The 15,347-nt window shown below is 35.3% G+C and overlaps 2 protein-coding genes across 5 annotated transcripts in view; one reads left to right on the plus strand and one right to left on the minus strand.

Moving 5' to 3' along the window:
• Positions 1-892: 892 nt before the first annotated feature.
• On the minus strand, positions 893-5,236 carry LOC131128520 (glial cell line-derived neurotrophic factor). Its single transcript, XM_058071436.2, has 2 exons — positions 4,811-5,236; positions 893-1,878 (listed from the first exon to the last, which is right to left on the minus strand). Exons 1-2 carry the CDS (start codon positions 5,028-5,030, stop codon positions 1,319-1,321), a joined length of 780 nt encoding a protein of 259 aa, XP_057927419.2. The 5' UTR covers positions 5,031-5,236; the 3' UTR covers positions 893-1,318.
• Positions 5,237-10,780: 5,544 nt separating this feature from the next.
• The window catches only part of egflam (EGF-like, fibronectin type III and laminin G domains), a 38,334-nt gene continuing 33,767 nt past the window's right edge, over positions 10,781-15,347 (plus strand). For 3 of the 4 annotated variants that reach the window (XM_078789493.1, XM_058071429.2, XM_058071430.2), the window contains exon 1: positions 10,782-11,301. In XM_078789493.1, the coding sequence (XP_078645619.1) occupies positions 11,208-11,301 (94 nt within the window). In that variant the 5' untranslated portion in view covers positions 10,782-11,207. Of the gene's footprint in view, positions 11,302-15,347 lie in introns of all 4 variants that reach the window. The other variant, XM_058071427.2, reaches the window with a different exon arrangement.

The following is a 15,347-nucleotide window of genomic DNA, read 5'->3' on the forward strand; positions in this document are numbered from 1 at the left end:
CCAAAAATACATTAAACATTTTTTATGAATTAAAAAAAATTCTAAATTTGGAGATACAGTCGACAATGCATGTCGTTGTTGCTGTCCAATAAAAGTATGCATTTCTGAATTTCAACCAAAAAAAACCCCCACAAAATTTGTGATTTTTCATGGGAAAAAAATGGGAAAAAATTAAAGCTGTTTGGAGACATAATTTCAATGAGCAATTTTTTTTGCATTTTTCCAGAGGAGGCGAGAGGGAGGGGCTTTGCTATAAGGTTTATTAGATAAATTTAAAAATTTTTTAGTTTAACAATTTTTTTTTTGTTTTTTGGATGAAGGAATTTTTTTTTTGAAATTTTTAACAACCAAACAAATAAAATTTTTTCTATTCTTAGGCTCAACCCAAAAATACATTCAAAATTTTTTCTGAATAAAAAAAAAAATCTAAATTTGTAGATACAGTCGACAATACATGTCGTTGTTGCTGTCCAATAAAAGTATGCATTTCTGAAAATCAACCAAAAAAACCCCACAAAATTTGTGATTTTTGATTTTTCATTGAAAAAAAATGAAAGCTGTTTGGAGACATAATTTCAATGAGCAATTTTTTTTTGCATTTTTCCAGAGGAGGGGAGAGGGAGGGGCTTTGTCATAAGGTTTATTAGATAATTTTCAATTTTTTTTAGTTAAAAAATTTTTTTTTTTTGGATGAAGGAATTTTTTTTTTAATTTTCAACAAATAAACAAAAAAAAAATATTCTTAGGCTCAACCCAAAAATACATTCAAATTTTTTTCTGAATAAAAAAAAAAATCTCAATTTGGAGATACAGTCGTCCCTCGTTGGTTCCTTACTCAATTGCGTTTTTTTAAGCTTATTAATTACTAAATGATTGCTGTTTCATGGTTGACGAGGCCCTATTATTAGTCCAAAAATATTGAAAGATAAGTTATATGTTGCATAAGAATGTAAAAAAGCTCTCCTCTCAGTCCATGTGGAAGTGGTATGATTTTATATCCTTACTTTGTCTCCCAAATCAATTAAAGGCTAACTCGTTTGCTAGCTTTTATATCCCTGCGGTGATCCAGTAGCCTGCACCTTTAGTGTTGTAAACAACGACTAATAGGGGTGTTATGTCGTTTCTGCGGGGCTCTAATAATGTTCAAAACTGTACTTAGAAAGGCAAACGTTTTGTGTGTGCAATGAAAATATTGCGTTTATTAATAATGAATCCTACTTTGCTAAAATTCACTTATCGCAGTCGGATTTGGAAGCGATTAAGTGCAATAAATGAGGGATTTTTTTTTAAAGGGACAGTAACGTTTAAAAGTGTCCTTTTATACACAAGCACACTTCCTGGCAGAGTGCTTCCTCACGGTGTGGTACACAAGGTTATCGTCTAGAAATGAGAGGTCGTCGTCGAACGCTATTGGTCGACAGCAAGCCTGTGGGGGCGTGTCCTTAGCGGGGAACCTCCTGCGCTGGGCCAGGTTGTACAGGATCTTGTCGTAGTTGGTCTCTGATTTCCTGCAGGGCCCCGCGCAGTACCTGAATATCATCTCCTCATCGGAGCGGTACCCCAAACCTAAGTCTGTCACGTTGAGTTGGATCTGTTTCAGCGTGCAGCCCTGACCCCGCCCACTTCCTGACTTTTTTTTCCCTCTAGCCCCGCCCTTTGTTCTTGTATTTTTCAGTCGGCTTGAGCCGTTCTTCCTCTTGCGTCTGACGTGTCGAGCTTTGGGACTTAGGGTCCGATTTGATTTGGAGATCCTCGGAGACCGGGTCGCCTGAGTGGACTCTGGGGGGGCGGAGGGGGAGCGGCGTATTCTGCTGATGGTCACTTTGATTAAATCCGCCACCTCCTCAAACTCGGCCGAGAGAGGCTCGTTCATGGTATCTAAAGAAAAACATAAGGATGCATCATTATGCTTTGCTTCCCAGTTCAATTCCCAGGCAATTGCTTTAATAGTCCGTGTTTGTACCTTTTGTGCCGGCCATTTTGATGATTTTGACTGATTTTTCTAGGCACACAGAATTTTCTGTCCATGGTCTATATAGACATGCCGGTACATGCCCAAAGAAGGATTCGACTCATCTTTCATCGACCTTTTTCCGGACTGTAATAGACAGCAGTCTTAATATTTTGACTTTATTCCCAAAATATAAAGCTAATTTTCCAACAAATTACAACTTTTGTTTGGTTTGTTTCTCATATTATTACAAGTTTAGTTTAATTTACTTTAATTTAGTTTAGTTTAGTTTAGTTTAATTTTGTTTAATTTGATTTAATTTTGTTTCATTTTTGTTTAATTTAATTTTGTTTTATTTTGTTTTATTTTGTTTTATTTTGTTTTATGTTTTACTATGATCCATAAAAAGGAAGTCCGTCCCTCTGACATCACAAAGGAACGGTTTTACCACGTCCAGAAAATATAATCTGAATACGACTTGTTCTCTCTTAATATTTTGACTTTATTCCCAAAATATAAAGCTAATTTTCCAAAAAATGACAACTTTTTATTTTTATTTTTATTTTTATTTTTATTTTTATTTTTATTTTTATTTTTATTTTTATTTTTATTTTTATTTTTATTTTTATTTTTATTTTTATTTTTATTTTTATTTTTATTTTTATTTTTATTCCACAACATAAACTCAAAAAAATGTTCATTCATTCATTTTCTACCTCTTATCCTCACGAGGGTCGCAGGTGGGCGGGCGGGCGTGCTGGAGCCTATCCCAGCTGTCTTATTAGTCAAAAAGTCTAAGTACTAAGCACATTGTACGTAATCGTACGTAAAAAAACAATTAAATTCAAGAAATACACTTGCTAGCGTCCGCCACGGTTAGCGTGTCAAAAATCGACGCCACAATTAACTTACATTATGCGTGTGTCATGTTAATAGACGACCTTCTTTGTTAGCATCCCATTAGCTCGCTAATCAAAATAGCAAGCGGAAGTTATGTCTGACATCACAATTGTGAATGCCTATTAACGATAAAAGAAATGAATAAATGAATATTTACCTTCAAGAAAGATGGTACTGTTCCCAAAGACACATGGTGGCGAGATCAACCACCCGTCAAGAATCATGTCTTCACTGAAGGTAAAAGTCCCTTTTCATTCATCATTTATATCAGGGGTCTCAAACTCATGGCCCGCAGGCCAAATGTGGCCCGCGGGACGCTAGTTTGAGGCCCCCGCCTTGATATGAAAGTTTAATTTAATTTCTTTAATTTGTTTTTTGATTTGCTTATTTATTTTTCCATCTTATTTTGTGTCAAAAAATAAAAATTAACATGAAACGTTTATTTAATAATTTAATAATAAATAAAAATTAATTTGTTTCATTTGTTTTTTGATTTGCTTATTTATTTTTCCATCTTATTTTGTGTCGAAAAATAAAAATTAACATTGAACATTTATTTAATAATAAATAAAAATGTATTTGTTTCATTTGTTTTTTGATTTGCTTATTTATTTTTCCATCTTATTTTGTGTCGAAAAATAAAAATGAACATTAAACATTTATTTAATAATTTCATAATAAATAAAAATTAATTAATTTGTTTCATTTGTTTTTTGATTTGCTTATTTATTTTTCCATCTTATTTTTTGTCGAAAAATAAAAATGAACATTAAACATTTATCTAATAATTTAATAATAAATAAAAATTAATTTTGTTAATTTGTTTCATTTGTTTTTTGATTTGCTTATTTATTTTTCTATCTTATTTTGTGTCAAAAAATAAAAAAATAACATGAAACATTTATTTAATAATAAATCAAAAATAATTTAATTTGTTTCATTTGTTTTTTGATTTGCTTGTTTATTTTTCCATCTTATTTTGTGTCGAAAAATAAAAATTAATATTAAACATTTATTTAATAATAAAAAATAATTGAATTTGCTTCATTTGTTTTTTGATTTGCTTATTTATTTTTCCATCTTATTTTGTGTCGAAAAATAAAAATTAACATGAAACGTTTATTTAATAATTTCATAATAAATACAAAATAATTTATAATAATTTATGATAATGTATAATAATTTAAAATAATTAATTATAACTTTATGTTTTATCGGAGCTTTTCCAAAGAACCAAAGCACTGAAAAAGTGGAGGGTATAGCAGAAGCATGGAAGACTATTATATTAAATAAATATTTATTAATATTTAATATAATTAATATTTATTAATATTTTTATTATATATATATTTCTGTTATATATATATATATTTTTTTTTATTTTTATTTTTTGGAAAACCTGATGCGGCCCCCAGCCTCAGCTCCAGACCCTAGCTCCAGTGCCCCCCCAGGTAAATTGACTTTGAGACCCCTGATTTCTATCCATACTGATGATGTGTTGTTGTTGCAATCGCCCGCTGGAACTCATGGCAAAACAGGAGGGTGTGGTCCGTGTGGCGTCTCGCTGCCACATGGAGTCTTTGGCAACAAGTCGCATCAAGTAACCTTAAATGTTCATTCATAAGTGTTTTGTTTACATTTTGGGCTTTTGACTGAATGGGAAACATTCAGTTAGCATCTGTTTTAGTTCGAGTCCGACATTTTTATTAAAGACTTAGTATTAATATTTCATTTTTAGCTCTTTAGATTCTTTACTTACATGATTTTATGCTCGATTTTACGCATTTTTGCACTCTCCTGATGTCCAAATTGCGCACTGTTCTATTGCACATGCGCATTATACCCGCAGGCTGACTTTTCGGAGTGGTACACATCAGTATCGTGGACGGTTGGTCGTGACAGGACTCTTTTTATCTGCAGGTGTACCTAATATTGTGGCCAACGGAAAGCGGTTCTTACATTGGTCTCCCCGGTCGTCCGCGTCCGCGTCCTGCTGGCTGCGGCTGACGGACAGGCTGATACGGAGCGGTGGACTCGCCAGGGGTCTCTCCTTCTCGGGCGAATCTCCCCCCGCGGAAGACAACCGCTGTCGGCTCCGGGTTCGGACCAGGGGCGCTTGGCCGGGGTGCGCGGCTCCCAGCAGAATCAAACAAGTGGTCAGGCTATGCCATAACTTCATGGTCCACCCGGGACATGGCGCTGCTCGGAACCAAACGGCCTCATGCGCTCATCGTGGATACGGAAGTGGGACTTTTTTTCCAGTTTCGGAAGGTTAAAGATCCTGCGTGGACCGCTGGTGACCCCACTGGCAGGATTGCGCAAACTCCGCTAAATGATAGAAATCCAAATTTGGAGACGTTCCTCTGACGACCATCCGCACCCAGAACTGGTCCACACTGACTACAAGGATGGGGGGTGTTGCTGGTGACGTGTGTGAGGGTCCGTCCTCTTTGGGTGGAGATAAGACAGAGCCGACACAGGTCAGTGTGTGTGTGTGTGTGTGTGTGTGTGTGTGTGTTGGGTGTAAAAATGTGTTTCCAATCAGTGTGAGATATGTTGCTACTTCACGCTGCTTTTTGTCCTCCATAAACACGATTGGATATCAATTCCAGCTCTACATAAATACTACATGAATACTACATAAATACTACATTGGCTTATAGAAAATATTGAAAGTGTATAATGTGAACTTGACAAATATGACAAGCAAAGCATATTAGAGAAGCCCGTTTCCCCCCACTGAAAAAAAAATATCCCAATGGTAAGTGGAAATAATGACATGGAAAGTGGAAATTACCACATGGAAAGTGGAAATTACCAGATGGAAAGTCGAAATAACAAGATAAGAAAGTGGAAATTACAAGATGGAAAATTGGAAATTACGAGATTAGAAAAGTGGAAATTATGGGATTATTAAAGTGGAAATAACTGGATAGGAAAGTGGAAATTACGAGATTAGGAAAGTGGAAATTGCGGGATAAGAAAGTGGAAATTGCGGGATAGGAAAGTGGAAATTGCGGGATGGGAAAGTGGAAATTACGAGATTAGGAAAGTGGAAATTGCGGGATAGGAAAGTGGAAATTGCGGGATAGGAAAGTGGAAATTGCGGGATGGGAAAGTGGAAATTGCGGGATGGGAAAAGTGGAAATTGCGGGATGGGAAAGTGGAAATTGCGGGATGGGAAAGTGGAAATTGCGGGATGGGAAAGTGGAAATTACGGGATGGGAAAGTGGAAATTACGAGATTAGGAAAGTGGAAATTGCGGGATAGGAAAGTGGAAATTGCGGGATAGGAAAGTGGAAATTTCGGGATGGGAAAGTGGAAATTGCGGGATGGGAAAAGTGGAAATTGCGGGATGGGAAAGTGGAAATTGCGGGATGGGAAAGTGGAAATTGCGGGATGGGAAAGTGGAAATTGCGGGATGGGAAAGTGGAAATTGCGGGATGGGAAAAGTGGAAATTGCGGGATGGGAAAAGTGGAAATTGCGGGATGGGAAAGTGGAAATTGCGGGATGGGAAAAGTGGAAATTGCGGGATGGGAAAGTGGAAATTGCGGGATGGGAAAGTGGAAATTGCGGGATGGGAAAGTGGAAATTGCGGGATGGGAAAGTGGAAATTGCGGGATGGGAAAGTGGAAATTGCGGGATGGGAAAGTGGAAATTGCGGGATGGGAAAGTGGAAATTGCGGGATGGGAAAGTGGAAATTGCGGGATGGGAAAGTGGAAATTACGGGATGGGAAAGTGGAAATTACCGGATAAGGAAAGTGGAAATTACGAGATTAGGAAAGTTGAAATTACGGGATTAGGAAAGTTGAAATTACGGGATTAGGAAAGTTGAAATTACAGGATAAGGAAAGTGGAAATTACAGGATAAGGAAAGTGGAAATTACGAGATTAGGAAAGTGGAAATTACGGGATTAGGAAAGTTGAAATTACGATATTAGGAAAGTTGAAATTACGGGATAAGGAAAGTGGAAATTACGGGATAAGGAAAGTGGAAATTACGGGATAAGGAAAGTGGAAATTACGAGATTAGGAAAGTGGAAATTACCGGCTAGGAAAGTGGAAATTACGAGATTAGGAAAGTGGAAATTACTGGATAGGAAAGTGGAAATTACAAGATTAGGAAAGTGGAAATTACTGGATAGGAAAGTTGAAATTACGGGATAACGAAAGTGGAAATTACCGGATAGGAAAGTGGAAATTACGGGATAAGGAAAGTGGAAATTACCGGATAGGAAAGTGGAAATTACGGGATAAGGAAAGTGGAAATTACGAGATTAGGAAAGTGGAAATTACCGGATAGGAAAGTGGAAATTACCGGATAGGAAAGTGGAAATTACCGGATAAGGAAAGTGGAAATAGCGGGATGGGAAAGTGGAAATTACGGGATGGGAAAGTGGAAATTACGGGATGGGAAAGTGGAAATTACGGGATGGGAAAGTGGAAATTACCGGATAGGAAAGTGGAAATTACCGGATAGGAAAGTGGAAATTACCGGATAAGGAAAGTGGAAATTACGAGATTAGGAAAGTGGAAATTACGGGATAGGAAAGTGGAAATTACAAGATTAGGAAAGTGGAAATTACGGGATAGGAAAGTGGAAATTACGAGATTAGGAAAGTGGAAATTACCGGATAAGGAAAGTGGAAATTACGGGATAGGAAAGTGGAAATTACCGGATAGGAAAGTGGAAATTACCGGATAAGGAAAGTGGAAATTACAAGATTAGGAAAGTGGAAATTACGAGATTAGGAAAGTGGAAATTACGAGATTAGGAAAGTGGAAATTACGAGATTAGGAAAGTGGAAATTACGGGATAGGAAAGTGGAAATTACGAGATTAGGAAAGTGGAAATTACGGGATAGGAAAGTGGAAATTACGAGATTAGGAAAGTGGAAATTACGGGATAGGAAAGTGGAAATTACGAGATTAGGAAAGTGGAAATTACGGGATAGGAAAGTGGAAATTACGAGATTAGGAAAGTGGAAATTACGGGATAGGAAAGTGGAAATTACGAGATTAGGAAAGTGGAAATTACGAGATAGCTTTGTAGAAGAGTCACAGCAGCACCTCTTCTCTCCTGTTCACACATGGATTGTGAGTACATTGCGGAGTACTTCAAGTGTGGCTTTACAAGTGATGAAATATTTCATTTACTTCACTGCTGCCTTTTTTTCTCCTGGCGCCGTTCCGCTTGTACTGTAGCGTTTTTGTATCCTTGTTAAAACATATTCTCGCAGTCCTCCTCAAACCTCAAAGATTCATTAACTGTAGTCTGTAACGGCGTCTGACAGCTGGGTATCTTCGACTTGTGCGATGGTTAGCATCCTTCCTGCGTTAAAGGGAAATTTGAATACTAATACTGAACCGTGCTAGGGAACCGAGCGAGGGAACAGAGTTCCTTTCCTCCAGCCCTGATTAAAAGTTGTTTATTCAGCTTAAATCAAGTCCACAGACTAAGTGCATGCAGATGTTCCTTTCTTTGTCCTGAGCTACAGAAGCATATAGAAGTGACGTATCGAGGCTGCAATGTTTCTCGTTTACCCCCCCCCCCAATCAAGATAATTCAGAGAAGGAGACTTTTTTTTTTGCATAAGATCTGATGTGAATGGAGCACGTCGTGATGAATCGTCTCTGCGAGGTCTCACTTGACAGAAAGGTGAAGATCTATTCCCCCCCCCCCGGAGCCAAAACCTGTCCAATTGTCCTCCTTATGTAATCGTCACACGGGTCGTTGGCAGCCAATAGGACATCACATCCTCACAATGACTTCATTTCATATCACGAGAGACGAGCTGGAGTGATGGATGAAAACAAATTGACCACATGACGTTGCGTTCAAATACACCAGAGTGGTATTAGGACGCTAACTTGCAGCTCAACTTATAACAGATGCATTATAGAGGAATATAGAAAGTATTTCATACACATACGGTTTCAATTTGTAGTAGAATTATTTAACAATACAATGGAGAATAAGGATTTCATTTATTGCAGGAATAAATGTTGCCACCAGTGGTCGCTGTTTATAGGTTTAGGAAATTATGCTCATCTGTACTGAATACCATTTTATTTTTCTTTCTTTAAAAAAAACATCAATAAAATCACACAATATGAGAAAATAACCATTAGAAATATTCTAAAACATATTTCCCTTAGTGCTGTGTTAATAATAAAGAGAAAAGAATTGGAAAAATCTGCAGTAATTTAAAAAGCATAAAGGAAAAAGTCAATTTGATCAGAATAACATTGTAATATTGTGAGGGAAAAAATGTAATTTTAGTAGTGTAAAGTTATAATATTTTGGAATAATATAATAAATATAATAATATAATAAAGCATCAAGTTGTAATTTTGGGTTGTGAAAAACATTCTAATGTTACGAGAAGCCCAAATATTATAACTGCCAGAAGAAAATTTACGAAAATATTTAAGAAAATATTTTTAAAAATATATTTAAAATATTTACATATATATTAAATATTTTTATTTAATAATTAATTTTAATTAATTAAATATAATTAATATTTAAGAAAATATTGTATTCTCACTCGAAAAAAAATCAATTTTGTGAGAATCAACTTGTAATATATTGAAAAATTTATATTAATTTAGTTAAAATATTTAGTTGAAATATTAAAGAAATCACGAAAAACATAAAAAACAAGTTGTAATTTTTTCTTAAAATTCGATTGGGGGAAGTAATATTATGGTGATAAAGCAAAATTATTTTAAAATATTTGTAATGAATTTTTATCAATTAAAAATCATTTAAAAAATATTATTTAATATAAATATTTAAGAAAATATTTTAACAAAATATTTAAAATATTTACATATATATTGAAAATATTTAATAATTAGTATTAATTAATTAAATATAATTAATATTTAAGAAAATATTGTATCCTCACTCGAAATTAAATTTTGTGTGAATCTACTTGTAAAATATGGAAAAATTAATATCAATTTAGTTAAAAATATTAGTTGAAATATTAAAGAAATCACGAAAAAAGGAGTAATTTTCTTAAAATTAGATGGGGGGAGTAATATTATGGTGATAAAGCAAAATTATTTTAAAATATTTTTAGTGAATTTTTATCAATTAAAAAAATTATTTAATAAATATTATTTAATATAAATAATACAAATATTTAGAAATATCTGGACCATTAAAGAGCAAAGTTCATATCAATAATAGTCTTTTTTTCACTTATATATATAATGCAAAACAACTTTGTAGCATATCTACATGTGTAGCTCAGTGTAGGTGTACCTAATGTAACGGCCTGTCCCGGCATCATTTTCCTCTGTGGCCAGTAGGTGGAAGCAGTGAGCTCTGCACGTGCCAGCAGCGTGCCCACCACAGTGTTGTGTATACTGCTAGTACTGCTATATTGCATATATTACTACATTCGCCAAGGGAAATTGAATATTATTTATTGAAATTATTTTCAAAATGATTTATTCCATTGAATTTGTAGTCTTTTTTTTTAATACGTAATGTAATTTTTAGAAAGTCACATCCGCTGGAAGGGCTACTGTAAAGGTGTGTATTTAATGAATGAATTGCTAGTTGTGTTGAGAAAATATTTTACTTTATACAAAATATTTTCAAGCCTTTTTTAGATTTGTTTCGATTAATTTTGTAATATTTTTCCTTATTGTGGAATTTAAAATATTAATTTAATTAATAATAATACATACAGAATGATAACACGAGTGGCAGTTAAACGGAGCGATGTTAGCTTTGCAGCGAACACGCGTGTGTAGTTTGGATGTTTTTTATTTTTCGGTAAAAGCGGGTGTAGTAACGTGTAAATGTGCATCAAGACGTGGCCTCCATCTGTGAGTGCGGTGCGCAGATTAGACGCTTATTATCCTCTTAAAGCCCTTAAATGGCTCCACGTTCCAGTACTTGGCTGTTCGTGTCATCTGCTCGCTTATAAGACGTCCACAGTCGTCACACGAAAGGGAGCCTCTTGCATAAAAAAAAAAAAAAAAAAACAGAAACCAGCATGCCCACTACTTTTGCGTCGGCACTCGTTTGCGCACAAGGTGTCCCCTGGGTCCTTGTGCGCGCTCCCGTGCTTGGGTACACGCTCGTGTCTTGTGTCCGTGCGTGGAGTGACGTGCCCAACCCACTGATCTTTTGGACCCTAATCCCATCAGTGTCACCCAGGAGCCGGACACTGCTCTCTGCATGCGGCATCTTTTGGAGATAAACACCTCCAATAACTTGGTTATTAATATTCCTATGAACATTTGACTTGGTCACTACCTCGACTTTTGGAGAAAATGAGCATTTGAGTTTTTTTTTTATTTTTTTAAAAATTTTTTTTAAAGGCAAAGACATGGAGACGAGGACTTTGGTGCACTTTGTTGTCTTTGCAATGTGCATGGTGGCTGTCTGTTGTGCTGCAAGGAGGTCCAACGTCAGGAGGTCTGGTGAGTTCAAACTCTACTTCAGATTTGACCTACATAACAATATTTATCTCGTTATTGTCTCATTCCATCTTGCCTGAACCCTTTTTTTTGTCTTCTGACCATTATTGATTTACAATATTCAATATCAAGACTCTACAGTACTGGGAAGAGACCACCATGATAGCACTTCCGTGTTGTTCCATGTAATAATAATAATAATATTATTGCAATATTAAAGTTCCTCAAATGTTTCCTCAAAAATATGACTATAGTCTCGTAAGACACTGACTTTTTTCAAACAAAAAAAATGAAAAAAACATTTTTTTTCATCATTAAAATTAAAAAAAATTTAATAACACTTTTTTATAATCTTATACAAAAATTATACATTTTATTCTCACAAGATTTGACTAAAATAAAAACAAAATACACAAAATTCATACTCAATTAGGTTTTAATGTTTCCTCAAAAATATGACTATAGTCTGGTAAGACACTGACTTTAAAAAAAATGATTTTTTTTCACCATTACACACAACAACCCTATAAAAAAGAATCTTATCAGAATTAATATGTAACATATTTCTGCAAATATAAGACTTTTTTCCTTTTAAGAAAAAAATAAAAATAAAACATATTTTATTAGATTTTTAATATTTTATTCTCTCAAGATTTGACTAAAATAAAAACAAAATACACAAAATTCATACTCAATTAGGTTTTAATGTTTCCTCAAAAATATGACTATAGTCTCGTAAGACACTGACTTTTTTCAAACAAAAAAATGAAAAAAACATTTTTCACCATTAAAATTATAATTTTTTAATAACACTTTTTTTAAATAATCTTATCAGAATTAACATGTAACCTATTTCTGCAAATATAAGACCTTTTTCTTTTTAAGAAAACAAAATAAAAAAATACAAAAAATATACATTTTACTCTCACAAGATTTGACTAAAATAAAAACAAAATACACAAAATTCATACTCAATTAGGTTTTAATGTTTCCTCAAAAATATGACTATAGTCTCGTAAGACACTGACTTTTTTCAAACAAAAAAATGAAAAAAACTTTTTTCACCATTAAAATTATAATCTTTTTAATAAGACTTTTAAAAATAATTTTATCAGAATTAATATGTAACATATTTCTGCAAATATAAGACTTTTTCCTTTTAAGAAAACAAAATAAAAAAATACAAAAATTATAAATTTTATTCTCACAAGATTTTTATTAAAATAAAAACAAAATACACAAAATTCATACTCAATTAGGTTTTAATGTTTCCTCAAAAATATGACTATAGTCTCGTAAGACACTGACTTTTTTCAAACAAAAATTTTTTTTTCACCATTAAAATTATAATTTTTTTAATAACACTTAAAAAAATAATCTTATCAGAATTAATATGTAACAGATTTCTGCAAATATAAGACTTTTTTCCTTTTAAGAAAACAAAATAAAAAACAAGAATTATACATTTTATTCTCACAAGATTTGACTAAAATAAAAACAAAATACACAAAATTCATACTCAATTAGGTTTTTAATGTTTCCTCAAAAATAAGACTGACTTTTTTCAAACAAAAAAATGAAAAAAACATTTTTTTTTCAGATTAAAATGTTTTTTAATAACAACTTTATTCTCATAGTATGACAATATTTTTGACAAATTGCACCCTTTTTCCTGTAAATAATACAATTTATCTTATTAAAAAAAGTAATATTTTTTCCTGTACTATCTCTAGATCAACTGCTAAAAAAACATAAATCAAACATCAGTGACTTGTAAGTGTATTTCCCCCCCTCTGACCACTTGTTGCTAGGCAGAATTACAGAGTCTATAATATTGTGTCTTTGGCTGACAGAGACAGTTGTCAGAAGCACGAGACGTATATCTAACATTCTCCGTCTGCGCTGTTTGTAATATTTTCTACATCCTATTTTCTACACCTTCTCCCACCACGGTGTACCTAGAGCAGGGGTCTCAAACTCAATTTACTTGGGGGGCCACTGGAGCTAGGGTCTGGGTGAGACTGGGCCGCAGACTATAGTCACATTTATACTCTTTTTATTTATACAACATATTGCGCAACTGCAGGGTCTTGAGACACATGCTAACTCGCAAACTAGAGAGCTAGCGACCTAAACGGTAGCCTTCCAGTTATTTCCTTTCAACTTAAATAGCCAAAAACTTACCACTTCCACACGGATAGGGAGGATAACTATTAACAGTTATTTAACCTTTAACATGAACATGAATCAAACGTAATAATTTTTTCTGGGTACATGATACCATACAGCATCCATATCAAACTTACGCGGGGCCGCGCTAACATTAAACTTTCATATCAAAGGCGGGGGCCTCAAACTAGTGTCCTGCGGGCCACATTTGGCCCGCGGGCCGCGTGTTTGAGACCCCTGCACTAGAGTATTTATATGCGCTGTGAGTGTATAATGAATGAGTAAATCCTAGCAGTAGATACAGAAAGAATGAAATAAAGAAGGCCCCCGCACATCAACAACAATGGTATGTCCCCCTTGAGGCAAACACTGGCTGGATGTTAGCTTTCTTTGTTATCTTGTCACCCTGACGTCTTCCTCCGTCCTACAAGTCCCGCCCATTTCCTTTTTCCTCCATCTCTTTGCATCACGTCTTGGCGGTTGGATCCCTCAGGCTGATTGGGGGGCCACACACACACACACACACACACACACACATGGTACACACAGTCCAGGCTGTCTTCTGCCACTTGCTGACATTTCTACTTGTGTCGTGGTAAAGGCGGAATGGAAAGGGGTGGTGTGTGTGTGTGTGTGGGGGGGGGGTGTCCACATGAATCACATCAGCCCACCCTCCCCGGTGATAGAAGTGTTAACGGCATCTCTCTCGCTCAAGGTGGTTGTACTTTTTCCTGCACCTGACAGCTTTAATCTCGCTTAAAGTAAGACGCTGAATAATTTATGGGGCGTCATTTAGTGGCGCGTAGGCCACACACACTCTCTAATACGCCCTACACTTGGATTAAAAACAACCCAGAATGTGTGAAAATAATATTCTGATTTAGGAGTTCATGCATGTGATTAGAAATAGTCTGTTACAGGGTTAAACCGTGGCTATCATTCACGTTTTATTAACTCTACAGGCAATATTTTAACTGTTTTAACTTAAGTGTGTTGAGACGTTCTATGGTTATCATTACTGTTGTGTCACTGGTACTGTCGTACTGTAGTTTTTGTTGTGGTAAAAAAAAAAGACAAAGAAAAAGCAAAAACAATTGTCAAAACTGGACAGTATGTTCGACTTTATGCTTTTCAGAAGACCGACCTTGTGTGTGTGTGTTTGAACAGGAAATGGGCGGAATATACAGTTTTGGGGGTTTAGCGCCCCCCCCTGTAAATAGACTGCATAAGCAGGGGAAACAATGGCGTGTGTGTCGCCATTTTGTGCCACAAAGACGATGGAAAGAAGTCATGCAAGTGAATGTGAGTCGTGGTTACTTTATGCAAATGAGGTGATGAGTGGGTAGCACGTAGACCTCACAGCTAGGAGACCAGGGTTCAATCCCACCCTCGGCCATCTCTGTGTGGAGTTAGCATGTTCTCCCCGTGCATGCGTGGGTTTTCTCCGGGTACTCCGGTTTCCTCCCACATTCCAAAAACATGCTAGGTTAATTAGCGACTCCAAATTGTCCATAGGTATGAATGTGAGTGTGAATGGTTGTTTGTCTATATGTGCCCTGTGATTGGAGGAAATGGGCGGAATATACCGTTTTGGGGGTTTAGCGCCCCCCTGCAAATAGACTGGATAAGCAAGGGAAACAATGGCATGTGTGTCACCATTTTGTGCCACAAAACGGCGGTCGAGTGGTTAGCGCGTAGACCTCACAGCTAGGAGACCAGGGTTCAATTCCACCCTCGGCCATCTTTGTGTGGAGTTAGCATGTTTTCTCCGGGTATTCCGGTTTCCTCCCACATTCCAAAAACATGCTAGGTTAATTAGCGACTCCAAATTGTCCATAGGTATGAATGTGAGTGTGAATGGTTGTTTGTCTATATGTGCC

The sequence above is a fragment of the Doryrhamphus excisus genome, linkage group LG3, assembly GCF_037039965.1.
Source record: "Doryrhamphus excisus strain RoL-2023G ecotype Guam linkage group LG3, RoL_Dexc_Guam_v1.1, whole genome shotgun sequence".
NCBI lineage: Eukaryota > Metazoa > Chordata > Actinopteri > Syngnathiformes > Syngnathidae > Doryrhamphus > Doryrhamphus excisus.

Bases quoted from the DNA above. Each gene is read 5' to 3' on its own strand.
- LOC131128520 (XM_058071436.2), bottom strand. From the start codon at position 5,030: ATGAAGTTATGGCATAGCCTGACCACTTGTTTGATTCTGCTGGGAGCC. The intron at 1,879-4,810 runs GTAAGAACCGCT...GTTTTTCTTTAG, and splicing joins GGACGACCGGGGAGACCAAT to ATACCATGAACGAGCCTCTC.